A 20,672-nucleotide genomic window follows, 5' to 3' on the forward strand; every position below is an offset into this window, starting at 1 on the left:
TGCTGACAAGTGAGACTAGCTTAGACATTACAGAATAGTGACTAATACAATGCAAGGAAAGTAGGAAGTCTGATGATGAAATATACTTGGGATTTGTTTACTATAGGAAGTGAGAAGTGGGTAGAGGAACAAAGTGTTGGTAAATGAAGCTGACTGATGAGGGTTAAAGTCTTCTATTGTTTGTGTATTTGAAATGTTTCATAATAAAAAGTAACATTCCTTCTCTAAAAAATCCTATACAACATTAACACCAATTAAGGGGATGAAAACAAAAATGCCAAGTACTCTTAAAGTTGCAAGAAGGGGGGTTATAATAGGAAGCTAGAAAGGATGTATTTGTATTTAAGTATATTACACCTAATCTCAGCTTTTAAGATAATAGCAATAGTTCGTTTACTTTTCACATCCTTCTTTACATTAGGAGAAACTTAAGATCCAACAACTTATTCAATATTTATTAAAAAAAAAAAAAAGGAATGGACTTAAAAACCTTCCTAAAATTGGTTATGTCATGACATTTCATAAGGAGAATATGGATGTCCAAATATCTCAATCTTTAAAAATTGTAATTTGTGTGTTGGATGACAAAATATACCATCCAAACATCATGAGTATTAGAGTATATGCGCAGTATTTAGATAGAAAAACAAAGTTTGGGCTACAGAATACACACAATTACAGAACAAATTCCCTTTGAAAAGTAACTACTGAATAAAAACAAACACCAAAGTAATGATTACCTCTGGGGAAGGGATGATGTAGGGACTAGATCAAATACACAGGGATGTCAGTTCAATCTGTAAGGTTTTATTTCATATATTAAAATTATAAAGTATGGATAGTATTACGTGTGAAAGAATCAGTGCTAAATTCATAGGTGTTCATTAGGTTTTCTCGGTATTCTGCATATCTGAACGCTTATGTTCTTAATTTGAATAATCACATGTACACTTGCAAAATCTAAAATAAAAAAAGAACCTTAAAGGGAGTATATTTAGAAGAGTAAACAACTATAAAATTAAGATTTTTGATAATAAATTCTAATACTGTGGCTTAAAATTAGTATTTTCTAGAAACCTATTTAGCCACAATAAACCTATGTATGCTCAGTTTCACTAAAGAGTGTTGTACCCTTTTCCTGAATGAACAAATGTTTTTAGATTTATGTTCCATTTTATAATATTAAGTCAGTGAGGAAACTCTGAATTCTTGTTCTAGTCAAGAGAAGATCCTTTCACAGCCTTCAAAGTCTTTTAAGTGTTAGAATTACTGCCAAGGTTCACAGCAATCTTTAAAGTTGTATACTTTAAAAAAAATCTCATTTTTAAGTGGAACCTATAATTAAATATGTATCTATGTTCAATTACTGGGCTATCAAATAGTTCAAATTGAAAATATAAGACTAATAAACCCTTCTCCTTTCATTTGGCTTTGGGATGCAATATATACTTGCATTCTCCATCTTTTTTCTTTAACCAGACTGACACTTAAAATAAAATTAGACCATTAAAAAACTTCCGTGTAGCAAAAAAGGGAATAGGATATGATTTACTGTGGGTAAGCGTACTACATGCTAATCTGGCATGTAGTCCTAAAACGGTGGCGTTGTTACACTTCCTCCTACATAGCAGATTACCATTTACACAGATTTTCTGTGTTTATCCTGTTTGAGCTTCACAAAAATTCTGTGAGGTGGGTAGAGCAGAATTTATTGCATCCATTTTATAGATGAAAGATATTGAGGCTTAGAAAGTGACTTGTCCTTTGCCTAGAAACTATATGGTAATCCAAACAGAACTAAGGAACAAAGTAAATTTACTGTAATTTGATTAGACTAACCTTATCTTAAAATGCCTCAAAATGTGAGTTAGTATATTCCTAACATAATAAAGAGAATGATATGTTACCCTTCCTGGTTAAGCCAAGATATTCTTAGTGGCTTTCAAATGCTACATTACATTTCTAGCGTTAAATATAAAATTAAATATATATGAACCCATTCTTTAAGTAGGTGCTTTGAAACCCATTTCCAAATCCTAATGTCAAAAAAACAAAACGAAACAAAAAAAACCACAAGTTTTTCTAGCTTAGTCAGAAAAAAAAAAAACAAAAAACTACCTTTCTACATATTCAAGGTAAGGCCTCTATTACGAAGCAACTAAGTCTTAAGAACACTTCACTGTTAGCTAGTTCACTGTAAAAGACTGAGGCATATAATGGTAATGATGATGATGCTGACATTATTTTCACCTAGCACTTCAGCAATTTATACACAGGACAAGGACTCAATTAATTTAATGTACCAAGTTTTAAATATTCTACAATGTCAAAATTACCACTTCACTGACTTAGTGCTTTGGAAGGAAGGCTGTTTGTTACCACAGTGCACTCTAAGAGACTGAAGAATCTCTACCTCCCGGGCAGGAAGAACTTTGGTGTCTGGTCATCCCCCATCAGAGGTACTGTGAACTCTCCCCAGCTCAGCAACTGGAGCAACCCAGTTCCTACACACATTTCAGGACTTCTTCCAACCCAAAGCCAGCCACAAAGAATACTTGAAAGGTAGCTAAACACCTATATTTCAGATATTTCAACCACCACCCAATACTGAGAAAAAAGGTTCACTCAGGAGAAACTTTGCTCAATTACTATTCATTAGCCATGGTATTGGATTTTACATACTTTAGAGGCACATCTGCTGTTGCTTTGAGTGCTTCTGTAGTACAATCCTACTTTAAGAAGAAAAAATATAAGATCGTCTAGCTTCCAAATAACCCCAATGTTCTTGACTCAAATGTAAACAATTGTTTCGCTTACTATATTTTTTTGAGATAACTGAATTGTTGTATTAATATGGCACATTTAAAGTTATTTCCTATTCCTTCATTTGTTTATTCGCCATGTACGAGTTTTGCATAATTCTCAGTTATTTCATAACAAAACAAACCAATGGAACATGTATTAAAGTCTGAAGTTACCTGACACCAATATATCTATTTTTTAAAAGTAACCAAAAATATGAATAACACAAATAGCCCCCTAACTGAACTCCTTTAAAAAAAAAAAAAAGTGGAAGTTATAACATCACAAATTACCTGAATGTATCTTCTGCCCACCCAAGACAAAGTTTCTTCCCAATAACACCTAATACCCTTTGTTAAAAATCGCAAGGTAATCTAAGATTAGTAAGAAATCTTTAGCAGACACAAAAGATGAAAGATGAAACTGCAGCAAGAGAGCATGGCAAATCCAAAAGATCTATTAGTGCATAAATCTACTGGAAAAAAAACAACAACAACAAAAGAGATAGAATTAACAAGATACAATAAAAGTTATGTCTTTAAAGCAGTAGATTATAACAGGGTGGGAAATGTTTAATATGTGTCCTCCTGAAAAGCAGTTACTATCTTTTAAATTAAAAAAAAACCAGCTGGTATATTTTCACAGCATCTAGATTTATTTATGGTATAAAGCCATAGAATTATAATATTATTACTCCTTTCCCACCCTGGCAGAGAATAAACATGAATTCAGAAGCACAGTGGAGTGAAAAACAAAGAAGAGGAAAGAGAAAAGGCAGCAGAGAAAGACAGAAAAGGTGAATACAGAGCTACAGAAGTGTTTATTGAGCATGCTACAGAGGTAAGCAGAGTACACACAAAAGGAAATTAAACAACCATCAAACCTCCCAACTTTGTTAGAAAATTAATTTTTAATTGTGCCGCTTTCAAACTATACTGAATTTTACATTTCTAAAGATGTAAAAACTCAACTAATAGAAAATATACATGACCATTCTGTCTACATAGATAACAGAATCTATGAATCTTGAAACTAAGTACATCAATTTCAAAAAGTATTGGTCATTTAAACAGAATCAACAATTCAGATTGACAAGAACTGTTCAAATTAATTTGACCTGTAGATTCTGAGCCATGTTTTTATTAAAGTCAGATCTATTCCTAAATACAAAATATTTTGAAGATTTATTAAAACTGAATATTACAATGCAAGGTAAATTAAGACTAAAGGCACATAAACTTTGGTCCCACCTGGTTGTCAGTTTTAGAAAACTGCCACAAAATTAATCTTCCTGCAAATTTTCGCAGTACACTTTCTTTATCTTTGAAAAATACATGCACCAGTTCCTGAACTAGCTAGACCAGTCTGCACATGCTCAGAAATCCACAACCATATTCCAAATCTTAATTACAAACTAAGGATGGCAATATATATTTAAATGCACGTAAGTCATGTCAACTTCAAAAACATCTACGAAAAATATTCAGCCACAAACAAGACATTACTTAGTGCTGACATTTATATGATACGTCCCACAAGAGTGTGTACAAAAAGGTTAAGATTCCACAATGCTTTCCACGTAGGGCTCAAACTTACAGAAATCACTTTGTTGTCTTAAGAAATTAATACTCTGCATCTTGTTAATTTTAACTAATGCCTACATTCATAACTGAATCTAGACCAGAATTGTGAGATACAAAAGGCCAATGTTTTTTTAAAGCAATAAAGCCTAAGGTAGTAAAAACTAAAAAATGCTGCTTTAATTCTTTCAGTATCATGTATCTTATTTGATTAAATAGAAAGAAATGTGACAAGCCAATAATTCAAAATAAGTTCCAAGCAGGAGAAACAAAAACTTAACCTTTTTACACACCCCTGCCTAAACATATTGTAATTCCCATATAACAATGTGCCCTAGACAACCAATTCCTTTTACCTAGTAAATGCACAATAGCAACACTAGTTTTCCTTTTTAAGGCACGTATGTCAACTAAGTTGAAAAAGGAAAGTATAATTAAACTAAAATTATAAACAGACAATAAAAATGGCCTACCTATAGAACAGATGAAATACAGCAGTTAACAACTCTGCCTTTATGTATGCCATTTCATTTTATAACCAAGGAATGATAACAGCATGGAAAAAAAAAGGAAACAACAACAACAACAAAAAAATCAAACTCTGGTCCCCACTTTTCTGAACAGTCAATAGGTGATGACACCAAACAATGTGATACACCCTCAATCTTCACCTCCCCCTTTTTAAATTGTTGACTTGGAGAAAGACACTCTCAGATGATGGTTTTCACCAAGGTTGTAATTATGAAGATCAATCAAGGCCTGGATAGCTTCTTCCACTGTTGCCATCTGAAGAAGAGCCATTTTGTGATCTCTTCTGAAACAAAATTATGAAATTAGATACTTCATAAAAATTAGGAAGTGCTTAAATACTTGAATTTCACCTATTCCAGAATTAATTTCATAAACAAAAAAGATAAAAACTACTTGAAGAAAACTTTTTGTCAAAGTCACTAATTTAGAGACAAGAAAGCTTGCTTACTGAAAAAACTTAAATGCTTTCACAGTGCCCCCAGTGTTAGCAAACAGTGTTCGTAGATCCTCTTCTGCTACCGAAGGACTAGGAAAATTGGATGGAAAAAAAAGAAGATTAATAATAAATTTTATGTTTTATTTCTATAATGTATACCCTTAGAAAACTCTAGCTTAGTACTTACGGGATATTGGATAGGTGAAGGGTTGCAGAAGGAGGAAAAATGTTCTGAAAATTTTTGGATCCAGGTTTCTTAAAACGATGCAATGGGGAATTACCAAAATCCTTTGTTAGCCCTTGATCATCAAGTCCCTCTCGAGGTAGTTGTACCGTCTGATGTTTAGACAGAGTAACACGAATAATTTTACCATACATTTTCTGTCCATTAAGATGGTTCATGGCTGTAAAAAGAAAAAAATGCCTATTAAAAAAATATTAACACAGTTCAAAGCAAAATAATTTTTAGAATAGTTAAAATAACTGAATTCTATGATTTTTAAATAAATGGCAAGTTTATAACAGCCACTGACAAGATGATTTAAATTTATTTGCACTAAACAAGTATTTTGACAAAAAAGTTCGTTTCTTTCATAAAATGTAAATCCTGATTATGAATCTCTCTCTTCCTTGCCAATCCTGATAAATCATAAACTTAGTTGCTGAATAAACTTAGTACTTATCTATAAAACTTTTTCTCCCTTCTGCCCCATAACCTAATTCCCAAGTCCTACGATACTCTTCTTACTCCTAATTATCCCTCAATACAGCTCTCCATTCTCTGCTTTACACTGTCACAATGTTTTGACCTGCAAAACTGTTGGACTTTGCTCTACTTTTCTCCAATCCATTCTATTACACATAGCAGCTGGATGAGCCCTATAAATTGCAAATCTGATGTCATTACCTGCTTAAAATCGTTAAGGTCAGATCAGACTAGGAAAGGCAAAAACCATGTTAAAGAATAAAATCTCCCCAGCCTCTTTGAACATACTTCTTGAGGATGTACAACAATACCAACTACTTTGTTAGTAGTGCTGATAATCAAGTAGTAAGAACCATCCTACCCCCTCATGGAACTTATAGATTTTAGTACTATACTTCTTTGCACTTTAAGTTAGAACTACATAAAACCTATCTCCTTAAAGTGCTAGTTTTTCTTACCTTTAGCCCTGTATGCATGCTGATCTATACCAGTTTCCCATCTTGTTCATTATCCCTCCTAGCCTTTCTCATCATTCTCTGGAAAGGCCTTCCCTTCACCCTTTACTTCTTTTTAAAATTTATCACAATTTAATTATCTAAATCCTCCTTCCCACTGCAAAGTATATGAAGGCAGGAACCACGGTCTCTATCCCAGCACACAGCACAGTGCCTAAACACAGAACATTACATACCTAATTCTTGAAGTAACAGTTGGGTTATTTTTAAGCTAAATGAACTGGCCTGAGATTACAGAACAGTTCTCTACGTTTCACATTTTACTCACTAGTCAGAACAACTGAAGACCATTTCGTAAGCCATATACTTTAAACTGGACGTCTGATTTGACTACTCAAAGTATTAGAGTATTAACAGTAGAGAGATAAAGGCAATATGGAAGAGCAGGGAAATGAGAATAAAACCCCTACTCTCAAAATGTTTTTTGATTAGTATACTGCAGCACATAGTCTGATACCAGAGATACACAGAATTTATTAAACCCATGCATCTTATCATACTTACCTGTATAGAACATAAATCAGTTAAATATAAAACAGGTCTGAAAAGGAAAATGCTATGAAAGTATAAGGTACAATTCAGAAAAGAACCAACAGTATTTTCTTTTTTCACTTGTAGCTTCTCTAATTTGTAAAAACAAGCTTACTCTTCCTGACTGTTTTTACTGTAGTGTTATATATTTGTAATGCTTTTTTCTTAGTTTTTTTTTTTTTCAACCGAGGCGAACAGAAAAAAATCATCTCTCAGGCCTGAATTCTTTCTCACTAGTTCTACTGCGTTTCACACATACTTCTAAATTTTCACTTACAAAATTCAATTCAATTACTCATAGACATGGTATATAAGCTATTATAAAACTTACTTGAATTACAAAACATTTTTAAAGTTCTATCATTCTATTACTTATGATAAAGTACTCTTAGCTCATACAAATGCATTATAAGGAATGAATTTAGGGAATAAAGTGGTATAAGGAAGCACACTGTTATAAAGAATGCTTAGTTCAGCTTTGTAAAGTTATGAAAAGATTGCACAATCAGCTGAGCTGTGATACACTGAAGGGTGAAAATAACAATAAAAAGTCCTAGGGACAGTACCTGTACCAAGAGGAGATGGATGATAGAGAAATGGGATTAAAATAAAGCAAAATAACCAGAGAGCTACCTCTGGAAATAGGTAATGAGAAGTATTCTAGTCATCGGACTTGACAAAACAATTGGAATCTCAAATGGATGAGGGCTGAAGAAGAGGGGTTGAGTGTGACAATTTCTAAACACTTTTTTTAAAAAAAGCTTGTCAAAAACTGAAGCAGACATAATGATTAAACAAGAAACAGTAGATTATTTGAACTACTAATTTAAGATGAACCAAGTTTAAATAACAGGACTCTGATATCCTGAAACTGGTTACAAGAAATACGGTGTAAATGGACAAAGCCATCAATGATAAAAGAGGAAAAGGCCAATGTTGCACAATGGAAATGGCACTTTTGTTTGAATGTAATTGTTTACTTTTCCCTTTATCTCTGAAGAAGGTATTAATGGGGGCGTCTGGGTGGGGCTCAGTGGGTTAAGGGTTCTGGGGTAGAGCCCCATGTCAGGGCTTCCTGCTTCACCCCCTCCCTCTGCTGCTCCCCCTGCTTTATTTATCTTTCAGAAAAATAAATAAAAAAAAATAAAGAAAATAAAGAAATGTTTACCAAAAAAAGATATGAATGAATAACAGTATATACAGGAGAAGTTTATAATTCCGAGTATTATTTGTGTTGTCTCTCACTTTTTAAAAAATCAAGTTCAATACTCACTTGTCTATTTTATTAATTTATTCAAAGACCCACCTTCTAGCTCTGTTTTTTCTCTTAAGTGTCTTCTATACCAGTGATTGCTAGTCTTATCTTTATTATTATCCTTTCCTTGGGTTTATACCATCATTCTTAAAGTTAACCTCCTGTCAAAACACCACTTTCACTGTACTACACATATCTAATTTGTAAGTACTTTCATTATCATTTTAGTTTTAAGTATTCTAAATTCTCATTAAAGTAACTTCCTCGATCCATGAGATATTAGGAAATTCTAAATGTATCTTTTTGTTATTAACTCAAATTGTGCAACAGAGAATAGAATATATGTTACTTACTCTCTGCTTTACTGAAGCCTGCTTTAGTAAATGTTCCCCAATGTACTTAAAAAACAGTGTTAAGTGTGTAGTTCTATACATGTGTAATTTTAAGGTAACTGTATCTTTGTTGTATTATGTCTGCCTGACTTAATTCAGAAAGGTGTGTTGGGATCTCTCCCTATAAGAGAAGATTTCCTCAAGAGTCCCTCTAGTTCTATCTATTCATTTATGATTGATATATTTTGAGGCTATTTCATTAGGGGCATCCCCCCAAACATACACACACCAAAAACTCTTTTTATCTTCCTGGTGATCTAAATTTATCTTTTATATATATATCCCTTTTCTTTCAACCTTTCCACATCCTTGTGCTTTTTAAGTTTCTCGCAACCAGTTAAAAAAAAAAAATCAGATCTGACAACCTATCTTTTGACTGATGCACTTACTCCTTTACATTGTTGTTGCTATTATTACTGGTGCATAGGGACTTAGATTCTATCATAAATTTTAAATTTATTATTTCCTGGGGATCCCTAGGTGATACTGGAGTCCTGGGATCAAGTCCTGCATCAGGCTCCCTGAGTGGAGCCTGCTTCTCTCTTTGCCTGTGTCTCTGCCTCTCTCTCTCTCTCTCTCTCTCTCTCTGTGTGTCTCATGAATAAATAAAATCATAAATAAATAAATAAATAAATAAATAAATAAATAAATAAATAAGTAAGTAAGTAAGTAAGTAAGTAAGTAAGTAAGTAAGTAAGTAAATAGTTTCCCCATTATATTCCATAACATTTGCTATTTCCCTCCTTGCTAATTCCTCTTGGGAAGGAAGATCTCTTGAAATCTTTTTGTGAGAGAGATAACTTAGTAGATCAAGGACTATTATGAAGAACTAAGTAACTTTACTTTTGAGAAAGCAGCTATACATTAAATAAAAACCAGTTTAACATGAAAAAACTACTACTCCTTGGGATTTTATCAGAATTCTGTTAAAGGTCATTTTAAAATAATACACAAATTATTCTTAAAACATCCAATTTAACATGGCCTCCAAGGTTTGCAACAATCTCATTCACATTTAAACCCATAGTATCTTTTAATTCTCCTTATTTCCCCCATACTATGTCCTAGGCATTAAAAAACAAAAAACAAAAAAACCTGCCTATATCATGAAATGAGTTATTTCCAAATAGAGTCCTATGAAAACCAAAAGGAAAATAGGGCCCAAAAATAAAGCATATTACATTTTCAAATGTCTCACTAATTTTTTCAATATTAAAGGCATCAATGGTATGAGTGCGTATTTTTAGAATCATAAGGATTTCAAAAAAGCAAAATCTAGCCATGAGAAATAATTTACTGTAAAATAGTTTAAACACTGTAAATCATGTCAAAGCTTTATTTCAAAGATCTTAAGTTTGCAAATCTTTTACCCCTGCTTTTTATAAGTACTATTATGCATTGAACTGTGTTCTCCCAAAAGTCCTATACTGAAGCTCTAATCCTGCAAAATGACCATCTGAAGACAGGGACTTTAAGGGAGATAATGAAAGTTAAATGAGGTCATAAGGATGAGGCCCTCATCTAATTAGACTAGTGTCCTTATAAGAAGACAGAAGGACAGAAGTCCTTAAATAGTCCTTACATAAAAAATATCCAGAAAAGCTTGGTTAAATTCTACCTCAGGTACTTCCCAACCATAACCACTATATATCCTTTATATGAGGGTAATACCCCCACAGCTCCCATACTGATGAGAAAAAAAAATGAAACAGTTGAGAAAGCTTTGTTAAATGCTTCTTACAACGTATATAAAAACAATGGCCATGACTACCTCTACCAGAGCACACACAGCAAAAGAAGAAAAGATTTACTAGGCATCTAGGACCTGATTAGCACTCTTTATTTATATATCTTTCATTAAAGATGGGTATCTCCATTTTAAAAAGTGAAGAGCCAGATGTATAGTTTTATGTGTTGTCTGAGCTACCATGACAGTTGGTAAGAAACAAGAAAATTCAAACTTTCCAAAGACCAAATATATCATACCGTTCAAGTCTGTGAATTTCATTGGGTGTAATAGCAAAAATACAGTCCTTACATCAAAAGTGACAAATTTCAAAAAAAAAGTGAAAGCAACCAATTTGAGCCATCATCATGCCCAAATCTCAATGAACAGAATTATAAGCTAAGAACATAATATTTACAGTCGTATCACATTGTGAATACATAGCTGTATACCATATTTATGCGATCTGACTTCGTGTATAGAATCAAATGATACATTCTTATTAACGTAAATATTTAATGGAAGTATAATGGACTTAAGTACATTTTAAGATTCCAAAAGGGATTAACACAACAGCCTGTCTAGCACAAGTTCTTCATTCTGTAAAAAATCTGGTATCTCTAAAATACATTTTCCATGTGACTCATTTTCCATTTTCCAATACTAGGTTTAGACAAATATTTTGAATTAAAATTTCACATTAATCAGGATTCCATGGACTATATGAACAGTTACCTTCTATTACAGGGAGTAAGCAGGAAAGAAAGATACTAAGGATCTTTAATATAAACACTACCCTTCTTATGTGAAACGATTACTACAATTTTGGAGGCCAAATCTTCCATTAGATTGTACTTGAGGATTGTTAAGAGGACAGGAGAAAATACAAACATGGTCATCGTGTATAAATATGTTAAAATATGAAAATTAACATGACATTTTGAACCCGGCTATCAAAAAAAAAAAAAAAAAAAAAGAATCACTTACTGCCATAATAGGGTTTGTTTTTATTAACAGATTTAAAGATGTAATAGATAACACATAGTTTAATCTTACCAAGTTGTGATTGGTTTCCATCAGCCATCTGTATCAGAGCACTGTCTTTCTTATTGTACAAAATCTTCACACGCTGCACATCTCCATAAACACCTTTTTTGGAGCCACAGAGAGGTAATCCAAAAATGGAATTAATTTTACATGCAAGTCAGCTCAAGATTATCTTTCTGACATATTAATGAAACATTCAGACATCAACATGATCACGCATTCAAACTCATCATTCTCACAAATGAATAAAGAAGATCAAGATTTTGAACAGTGAATTTTGAAAAGAATAACTTTTGATAAACCCTCAAAGCTATGTGAATGATATTAAATTAAAGACCATGCAAAATAAATCAGCATGCATTAAAACAAATTTTGTGTCTATGGAGAGTTTTAAATAGCAAAGAAAAATAGCAAAAGATTTACTATTCAACTTTAAGCCAAAGTGCTAGCTACAAATAAGAATTAAGGTGAAACAAAAATCAAATCAATAATAAAAGTATAGTGCTAACAATAACATACCGAAGAGGGTAAACAGACTTTGGGGCGTAACCATCTTTAGAAGGAGAGAAGAGCAAGCAGCGTAAGACAAGAAGAGAGAAGAGTCGAGGAAGAGCGGAGATGAACAGATCATCCATAACGAAGGGTGGTTCCCGCAGAATGGTGAGGTGGTCATGGATCATGGTTCAAGGCGGTTAATTGGGGCAAGTTGGTCCGAGGAACATTTGTTCAAGCACAGAAGCATGAACATAGGGAATGGAGACAGGGAATGAAGACAAGGACAAGGAAAATAAAGGATAAGACAGGGAAGGGAATGGGCATTTGGGAAAAGACAAGGAAAGGGAAGGTGAACACACAGGGGAAAAGGATGAAATGGGGAAGGGAAACAGCAATGCAGAAGAAAAAAATAAGGAATTGGGGAACAAAAAAAAAATAAAATATAGGTCAGTACATAGGAAATGCAGGAATTTGGTCAGAAAATGGTTGGTTTATGTACTGTACAAGAAAAACTGAGTAAAATGTAGTCATCCAAGACAAATATGGGTAAAGTACATCTATATCAAAGAGTAAATTACAGCATTTCATCTCAACATAGGGAAGGAAAAGCATGCACAGGAATTTTAAACTTTGAACTTTAACTGCATAAGCATGGCTGGTTATGAAATGCAGGCAAAATTCTTAAAAGAAAAACAAAGGCACTCTGATTCAAACATTTTAGCATGCAGAACTGTGAATGACAATAGTATTAAATGATAAAATAAGCTTAATGTTCGTATTAACAGAGGCCAATTAAAAATGAAACAAATATTCAAATTAGACATTGTAAACTGATACACTGAGCTTCCCACATTTCATACCAGCTTTCATAGCAATCAAAATAAAATATACCAGACATAAAATGTACAACTAAAGAAAATAACTCAGCAATAAATTTTATTTAACAAGGGGGGAGGGGATAAAGTTGAAAAATATTTTTAGAAGACAATGACTAATAACTGCAAAGAAAAAATTACTAAGAAAGACTGGAAGAGTGCCTCGTCAAGATCTTTGGAAGAACCTTCAAAGAAAAATGTATTAGAGTAGTTCACATAAAATAAGATTTAAAAAAATGCAATGACACATAAGCATGAAATGAACAAGCAAATAATTAGAAAAGGCAAAGAACAAAATTGTTTTACAGTTAAAATCTGCAAATTAGATCACATTTGCCTTTGAGAACAACAAAAAGAAAAAGCCATACTATAGTACTTCACCATATTTTTCTTAGGAAAAATAGGTAGTTACATTAAAAATAATAATAATAATAATTATAATAATAATTATATATATAAAAAGAGATATGACTAAGGAAATATTACCTAAACAAGTACATAGATTTTATTCAGAAGTAGAAACATACAGAAAATACTTTGACTAATGAATGTACATAAAAAGAAAGGCAAGTGCAAAATGAAATAAACATGAGAAACTTTCACAAATGAAATGGAGTTAAAGAATAAACATTAGAAAATTATTTTACTAACCTCTTCATTTAAATTGCTAACCAACAGGACTGTATTGCCACCAGCTGAGACTCCAGGCATACCCACTCGGCCAGCAGCAGCTGCAGCAGCTGCTGCAGCAGCATTTGGAATAGCCAAAGGACTCAGAGCTCCTGGAACAGCTGCAACAGGAAGCCCTAATTTTAAAATAAAGCATATTTTACGAAACACACACAAGTCGTTTACAAAAACCAATTTAAGCACGATGGCTGCATGGCTTAGGGCTGACCATTCCAAATGGTTCCTGAAAATTAATTTTTATAACGTTTAGAAAAACGGTTTGCTGATAATATAGCAATTAGAGAAAATTAACTGGTTATCAATGAAATCATTAAATATTAGGGCTAAGGTACATACCTGTAGTATGTTAAAAAATTAAATATACAATATTCCATTTCCTATGGAAAAGCAAAGCATAAAGAATGATATTTCTAAGTCAGAAACTTGAAAAATTCACTTCCATGGTTTACAGCAAGAAATCACATCCAAAATAAATATCATCTTCAACAGTAACTCAACACTTTTTTAGACAAGTGCTATCTTCTTCATAAACTCACTTGAAATCAGACAATTACAGCTTCTGAAACACATATCGTAAGTTCTTCAGCTCTTGGAGACACATCACCCTGAATTATTTAATTCATTCAAATGACCTGAAGAAAACCTTACCAAAGTTTGTTTGCCTTAATTTCACACTCATGTAGTTGTAACACACACACAACAAATTTCTCAAATTTCCCCAGTAGGAAGATTGAGAAAACGTCACTGTATCATGCATGCTTTCTCTTTCAGTCTTTTCCTTTCCCCTACCAGTTTTAACATTTCTTTATTTCTATTGTTGTTTTCCAGTCTGTTGTTTAAAATATGCTAATCATTTGCTCTCTAGAGAGAATTCTTTTGTCTCACCATCTTTTATTCACATTCTAATTAAGAATAAACTCAAAATCCTTCCATCCCTTCAATTCTTACATACCAGCTTATATTTCAATAAATGTTAGTTCACTAATGAAATGAATTGTATTTTTCTCCTTCCCATTAAAAAGAAACAACCAACCTACATGAAGTTAATTCATGACATACCTGTATAGAAATGGCCCTTAGGACTGTTGTCCCGTAAGTTCATGTTTTATTTCTTCTTTTCTCTTTCCACCAGCCTTCTTGTGTATGTCAAAAGGATGTGCTTGTTGCCTTTGGTTTCAGGTATCTTAATATTTTAGCCAAGTTTTTTTTTTTTTAATCTTTTTACTTTATAGAAACTATGATGATCTTTCATTGATAGTCTGAAGGGTTAAGATTCACAAATCTTAATCTCTTCAGTTTCTAACTTACAAATTTTCCCCCTCCAATTTCTTATCTCTTCTCTATGAGCAGTTCAACAGTGGAATTATATTTGTTGCAATCTTTCTGTGGATGAGCTTACTTTAGTACTTTCTACCCACTTTTCGAGATTCCTTTTTTTCTTCTTTCTCCATTTTCTTTTTTAGATTTTACTCTTTGTTACGGAAAATAGTCAACATAAAAAAAGAGACACTAGAATAACAAACCATCACGCTGGTTTAACAATTATTAACTCATGGTAGTGGTGGCCAATTTTCATTCATTTTAATTATTATTTATTTTTTCAACAATTTTATTTTAAAAGTAAATCCAAGAAACAAGGATCTAATATTAAAGGAAAACTTCTCATGTCTTTAGTAGTCTTTGATGCCTTTTTGGATCCACCAGTGTGGATCTTTTTAACCAATTATTCTACAGCATTACAAACTTCCAGTAAATACCATAGCTCTCATTATACTTTATAGGTTACTTCCATTTAACATTTAAAAGATATCTTAATTTGCTGCCAATGACAAGTATACAGACATATTTCCCGTTCTTAGACATGCACTCACAGTATTGTTTCTTCATACTCTTAGAAAATGACCCCTCCTCGTCCTTTCTTTAAATATCATTCCTTCAGTATTTTCAGATAGTTGTGGCTCAATGTACATAGCAATCAACTAAAGCTGTTATTGTGCTGTTATTGTAAATAAACACAATTATTCAATCGTGGCAGAAACTCCAGATTAGGCATTACACTGTCAAATCATTCCCTTGTTTCACTACTCTTCAACAGAAAAAGTAACTTAAAAATTTTGTTAAGTTGCTTGGTCTTAATGGGATCCAGTCCATGGCCCCAAACACCAATGACAATACAGGGCATGCAGAAGAAAAAAGTTCAGTATCAATCCTCAAATTCTCTTTTAAGAATAAAAGATTTTTTTTTTAAATCTAAGAAGACATTTGAGCATCTCTTTTCCACAATAAAAAATTAAGTCAGTTTAATTTCTGGTTTCATTTTCAACTTACCAAACGATTTTCAGGGTAGACTAACCCCCCAAAAATTAACTGAACAATTAATTGTTATTAGTTACCAAAATTCATCTAAAAAATTTCCTAATTCCTAGCATTTTCTCTGTACATCTCAACTCTTATCACCATCTTCTGTTTATTAAAATACTTGAAAATCCTGAACTTCGTATCCCCATACTGAAAAAGCTTTTAATCTTTTTGGTCTCACCCCTTTACACTCTTAGAAAATTACTGAGGACCACAAAGAGCTTTTGTTTATTTGGGGTATATCAACTGATATTTAACACACCAGAAACAAAAAATCAAGAACTTTTATTTAAAAAAAAAAGAACATATGATCACATAGTCTATTATCTATTAGCCTTCAGACTAACATATGGTAGTGAAAGTAAAAGTCGAAAGACAAATAACATTTTAATATTGTCATGAATACAGTTTTGACTTTGTTAGAGCCGGAGAGATCTCCAGATACTTTGTGAACCACTGCCATGTATATTCGGTATGATGTATGTATGTTTCTCAAGAAATACTAAGGAATTAAAAAAAAATTATTCATTCCAAAGAAAATGCTGTAATATAAATGGGTATATTTTTTTTAACGTGAGACATTATCAAGATTACACACTACTGACACTTTCAGAATTAAGTTCTAAGTCCTTGTTATACTCATCTTTCCCTGTTGACATTTCAAGAAAAATTATTAATTCATGAAATATAAAATACCAATTTACCTAAATTTGATAGATTAAACGACAGTCTAAGTTTAATACTTCATTTTTGCAAGAAAGCGTCTTCTGAAATACATCTCTACAATGTCAATATATAATTCAACCACCTCATGAAAAACTTCACCGTATCCAAAGGTGATAGAAAATTTGTTCAAAGAAACTTTAAATATTAAAGGCAATGGTTTTTGAAATACTTTTCCTTCTTGAAATCTGAGTTTAAAACGGGGGTAACTTGGCACAATATTATTCAAAACATCAAGACATCATGGAAAAATGATCACTGAGAATTAAGAGAAATGAAATTAATTTAAAATGGTAGCTGAAAATGAAAAGTCTGGAGTCTTTTTTGGTGTGATAGATCTGAAAGATGTTTTACAAATTTATCTATGATTTTTTAAAAATTTATTCACATGAGAGAGAGAGAGAGAGAGAGAGAGGAAGGGAGAGAGAAGGCAGATACACAGGCAGAGAGAGAAGCAGGCTCCGTGCAGAGAGCCCGAAGTGGGATTTGATCGATCCCAGGACTCCAGGATCATGCTCTGGGCTGAAGGCAGGCACTCAACTGCTGATAGGTGTCCCTATCTATGATTTTTAATAAAGTTTATATTTTAGATTTACAGAAAAAATGAAGATTCTACAGAGTTCCTATATAACCTGGGTCCTTTCCTTTTCCCTCTATTATTAACATTGTATTAGTATGGTGTTACTGTTACAATTAATCAGCCAATACTGACATATAATTATTAACTAAAGTCCACACTTTGTCAGATTTCTTTGGTGTTTATCTGTCCTTTTTTTGTTCCAGGATCCCATAGTACATTTAGTCATGTCTCTTTAGGCTCCTCCTGACTATGACCTTTTTATCCATGATTTTTAAAGATGCAGAATTGGTTTTGTAACTTCATTTCACATTCTAAAACTTGTATCCAAAGTTGATTGAATTTCTTTTGGTCTTACTTCTTTACCCTGCTCAAGACATGTGGTAGTTGTCTCACATACTTCTGATTAGAGGATAGGTGGTGGGACTTTGAGGCTCTTTCTAACTCATAAAAGTACAGGGGCTTGGGTGGGGAGAACGGTTTTTACATTTTATTTCCTGACTTGAAACTAAGTTTCACTTTTGACAATAATGACAAACACTATTATTCTTTCCTGAAACAATCCATTCCTCCTCTTGTACCACCTTCCTTTCTTTATTTTGCCTGCTGGAATCCATTCTCTTTTCTATCATTAACAAATAGCATTTTTATTCAATCTGTTCCTTAGAGAAACTTTTTAATTAAAGGCTTGCTTTATCCTAATGAAACTTTTCCTATAACCCTCTCAAATAGTCATTTTTTATCTTCATAAACCCTTCCCCAAAGGAAAGAAAAAGGATATATTATTCATCATTCTACCCTACCACCCAATGTTACTTTCAGACTGCAGTCCCACCACCATCAATTAAGACAGATTCTTCATCCAATCATTTCTCATCATCAAAAGAACCATCGGATTACTGGGACATTTCTCTCATTACAGAAAGACTACATACAGCACCTGGCTTTATTTCTTCCTTCTCTCCCAGACCCTGTCATCAACCTATGATATGTCAAACACTCTTGGCTCAAAATTTCTTTAAAACTTCTACTTTGACAATTTTTACATCAATCCATTTTAGCAACTTCTCTTGCTACATCTTTGAGTTTTCTTTCTCTTTTTGTGTTTTGCCATTCATTTCTGCTTTCCCAACATTTTCCCATCTTTCTTAATTCTCCTATTCCATGCAATTACTGAACCCACTTTTGGGCTTTATGCTAATTCTGTTTTTTCTTGGCTTGACTTTATTTACAATGTAGCCTAAGTGTTTTTTTGATGTTCTTCAGCGCCAGGCTTGGATAAATCCAATCTTGTATTTTTGCTAAGCTTTCATCTAGGTAAGTATTAAAGTAAAAATATTCCAATTTTAGTACATGTGCTGCCGAAGTGAGCACTAGAGTGAAAACACATACACACCCCAAAACTGATTCCATAAACATTTTGCTATTTAAATCTAACGTTAGCCGATTTTGGAGTCTACTTCCAAGGGTTCCCTACAAATTTACGAGATTTATGTCCCACATCCTACTCTCAATCTTGTTATATTCATAAAGTCTGAGAATGGCATCAGAATTCCCTCAAAATTTTCTACCAACTTCAAAAGTCCTTTCTTTCATCTGTTCCCCCCTTTTCCTTTCTTCATAAAAACACAGAATGGTGAGAAGAAAAGAATATGGGCTACATAACTGATGACTTCAGTTCTGGCTCAGCTCTGCCCCTACATTTTCCTTCCCCTACATTTCTATAAGAGCTTGCTAATCCTTTCCAGTTCTTCATTATGATCCTCAACAAGTACCTTTCTATTTTCTAGGCCTTGGCATTTTCACTATACATTCAATTCTAGGACTGAAGCTAGCCTTAAAAATAAATACTAGGGGTGACTGGGTGGCACAGCTGGTTAAGCATCCAATTCTTGGTTTTGGATCAGGAGATGAACTCAAGGGTATGAGATTGAGCCCTGTGTTGGGCTCCATGCTCAGTGAGCAGTTTGCTTGAGATTCTCTCTCCCTCTCCCCTTCCCACTTGTGCTCTAAGTCTCCCCCAAAATCCCACAAAAAACAAATACTAGTTAATATGAAATGAGCATTCATTATATGCCAAGCACTATACAAACTATACTTATTAACACATTTAATACTCATAATACCCTTGTAACACTGTCATTATAACCACTACACATGGGGAGGCTAAGACAGTGAAGCTAAGATGAATTCTGAACTCATGACACCTGGATCTGGAGCCCATACAATTATACACAGTCCCTCAATACAACCATTTCTCAACTACATTCCATTTCTCTTTCCTTTTTTTATAGTACACTTCTTCAAAGAGTAATAAATGCTTTCTTATCATATTTATACCCTTTAATCCATCATAATTTGATTTATACCCACCTTCATGAATAACCTTATGGGAACTACTGAACTGAGTAGGAACTTTTAATTTTAATGCTATTTATCTCATCCCTAAGTTTAATTTTTCCCACAATATAATTGTGCACTGCTTAAGTTTCAATTGTAATTTCAAGCCATTGATCCTCTTGCCCTCTTACACCTAAAGAATCTTAAGCCAAGCTTTTAAAATATCACACCTGTTTTTCCAATTCACAAGCTCACAGAATTTCCTACTACCCAGTGGACTTCTCCACAAGTTTAATTCTTTCTTCCTTCCTTCCTTCCTTCCTTTTTCTTTCTTTCTTTCTTTCTTTCTTTCTTTCTTTCTTTCTTTCTTTCTTTCTTTCTTTCTCTTTTCTTTTCTTTTCCTTTTTTCTTTCTTTCCTTCCTTTCTTCCTTCCTTCCTTTCTTTCTTTCTTTCTTTCTTTCTTTCTTTCTTTCTTTCTCTTTCTTTTTCTTTCTTTCTTTCAGATTGATTTATTTATTTATGATAGACATAGGGAGAGAGAGGGGGGCAGAGACAGGAGGAGGGAGAAGCAGGCTCCATGCCGGGAGCCTGACGTGGGACTCGATCCTGGGACTCCAGGATCGCACCCTGGGCCAAAGGCAGGCGCTAAACCGCTGAGCCACCCAGGGATCCCCAGTTTAATTCTTTCTAAGTACTTGTATCAATAAGATGCCAAGTACTATTACCTTTATGTTTTTTTTTCCATGTATTTGTCTCTTTTATTCTCATTTCATGTCCCCAGTTTAGATTCCCAACTGTATTTTATTTAGACTAATAGTCTCCACTATACTCCCTTGGCTAACAACAGTTCTAAGATTTTGTCTCAAGTTCTTTCTGGTACCACTGCCTTTCACAGTTTACCAATTACCCTATGGCTTAATCATAACTCAATGTTGTCCTCCCTAAATGTGATATATACTTTCTCACATCTGCTCACACTAATTTTTATTCTTTTTAAGAATATATTTATTCATTCATGAGAGGCACAGAGAGAGGCAGAGACATAGGCAGAGGGTGAAGCAAGTTCCCTGTGGGGCAGCTTGATGCAGAACT

General features: G+C 33.2%; 1 protein-coding gene across 4 annotated transcripts in view; it reads right to left on the minus strand.

Annotated features, from left to right (window-relative positions):
- Window positions 1–3,690: 3,690 nt before the first annotated feature.
- Window positions 3,691–20,672, minus strand: part of PTBP2 (polypyrimidine tract binding protein 2) — an 84,131-nt gene continuing 67,149 nt past the window's right edge. Inside the window, exons 9-14 of one of the 4 annotated variants that reach the window (XM_038541248.1) lie at window positions 13,543–13,682; window positions 12,041–12,074; window positions 11,531–11,623; window positions 5,537–5,753; window positions 5,362–5,439; window positions 3,691–5,196 (exon numbers count right to left, since the gene is read on the minus strand). In XM_038541248.1, the coding sequence (XP_038397176.1) occupies window positions 5,064–5,196; window positions 5,362–5,439; window positions 5,537–5,753; window positions 11,531–11,623; window positions 12,041–12,074; window positions 13,543–13,682 (695 nt within the window). In that variant the 3' untranslated portion in view covers window positions 3,691–5,063. Of the gene's footprint in view, window positions 5,197–5,361; window positions 5,440–5,536; window positions 5,754–11,530; window positions 11,624–12,040; window positions 12,075–13,542; window positions 13,698–20,672 lie in introns of all 4 variants that reach the window. The other 3 variants (XM_038541247.1, XM_038541246.1, XM_038541249.1) reach the window with 3 other exon arrangements.

The sequence above is a fragment of the Canis lupus genome, chromosome 6, assembly GCF_011100685.1.
Source record: "Canis lupus familiaris isolate Mischka breed German Shepherd chromosome 6, alternate assembly UU_Cfam_GSD_1.0, whole genome shotgun sequence".
NCBI lineage: Eukaryota > Metazoa > Chordata > Mammalia > Carnivora > Canidae > Canis > Canis lupus.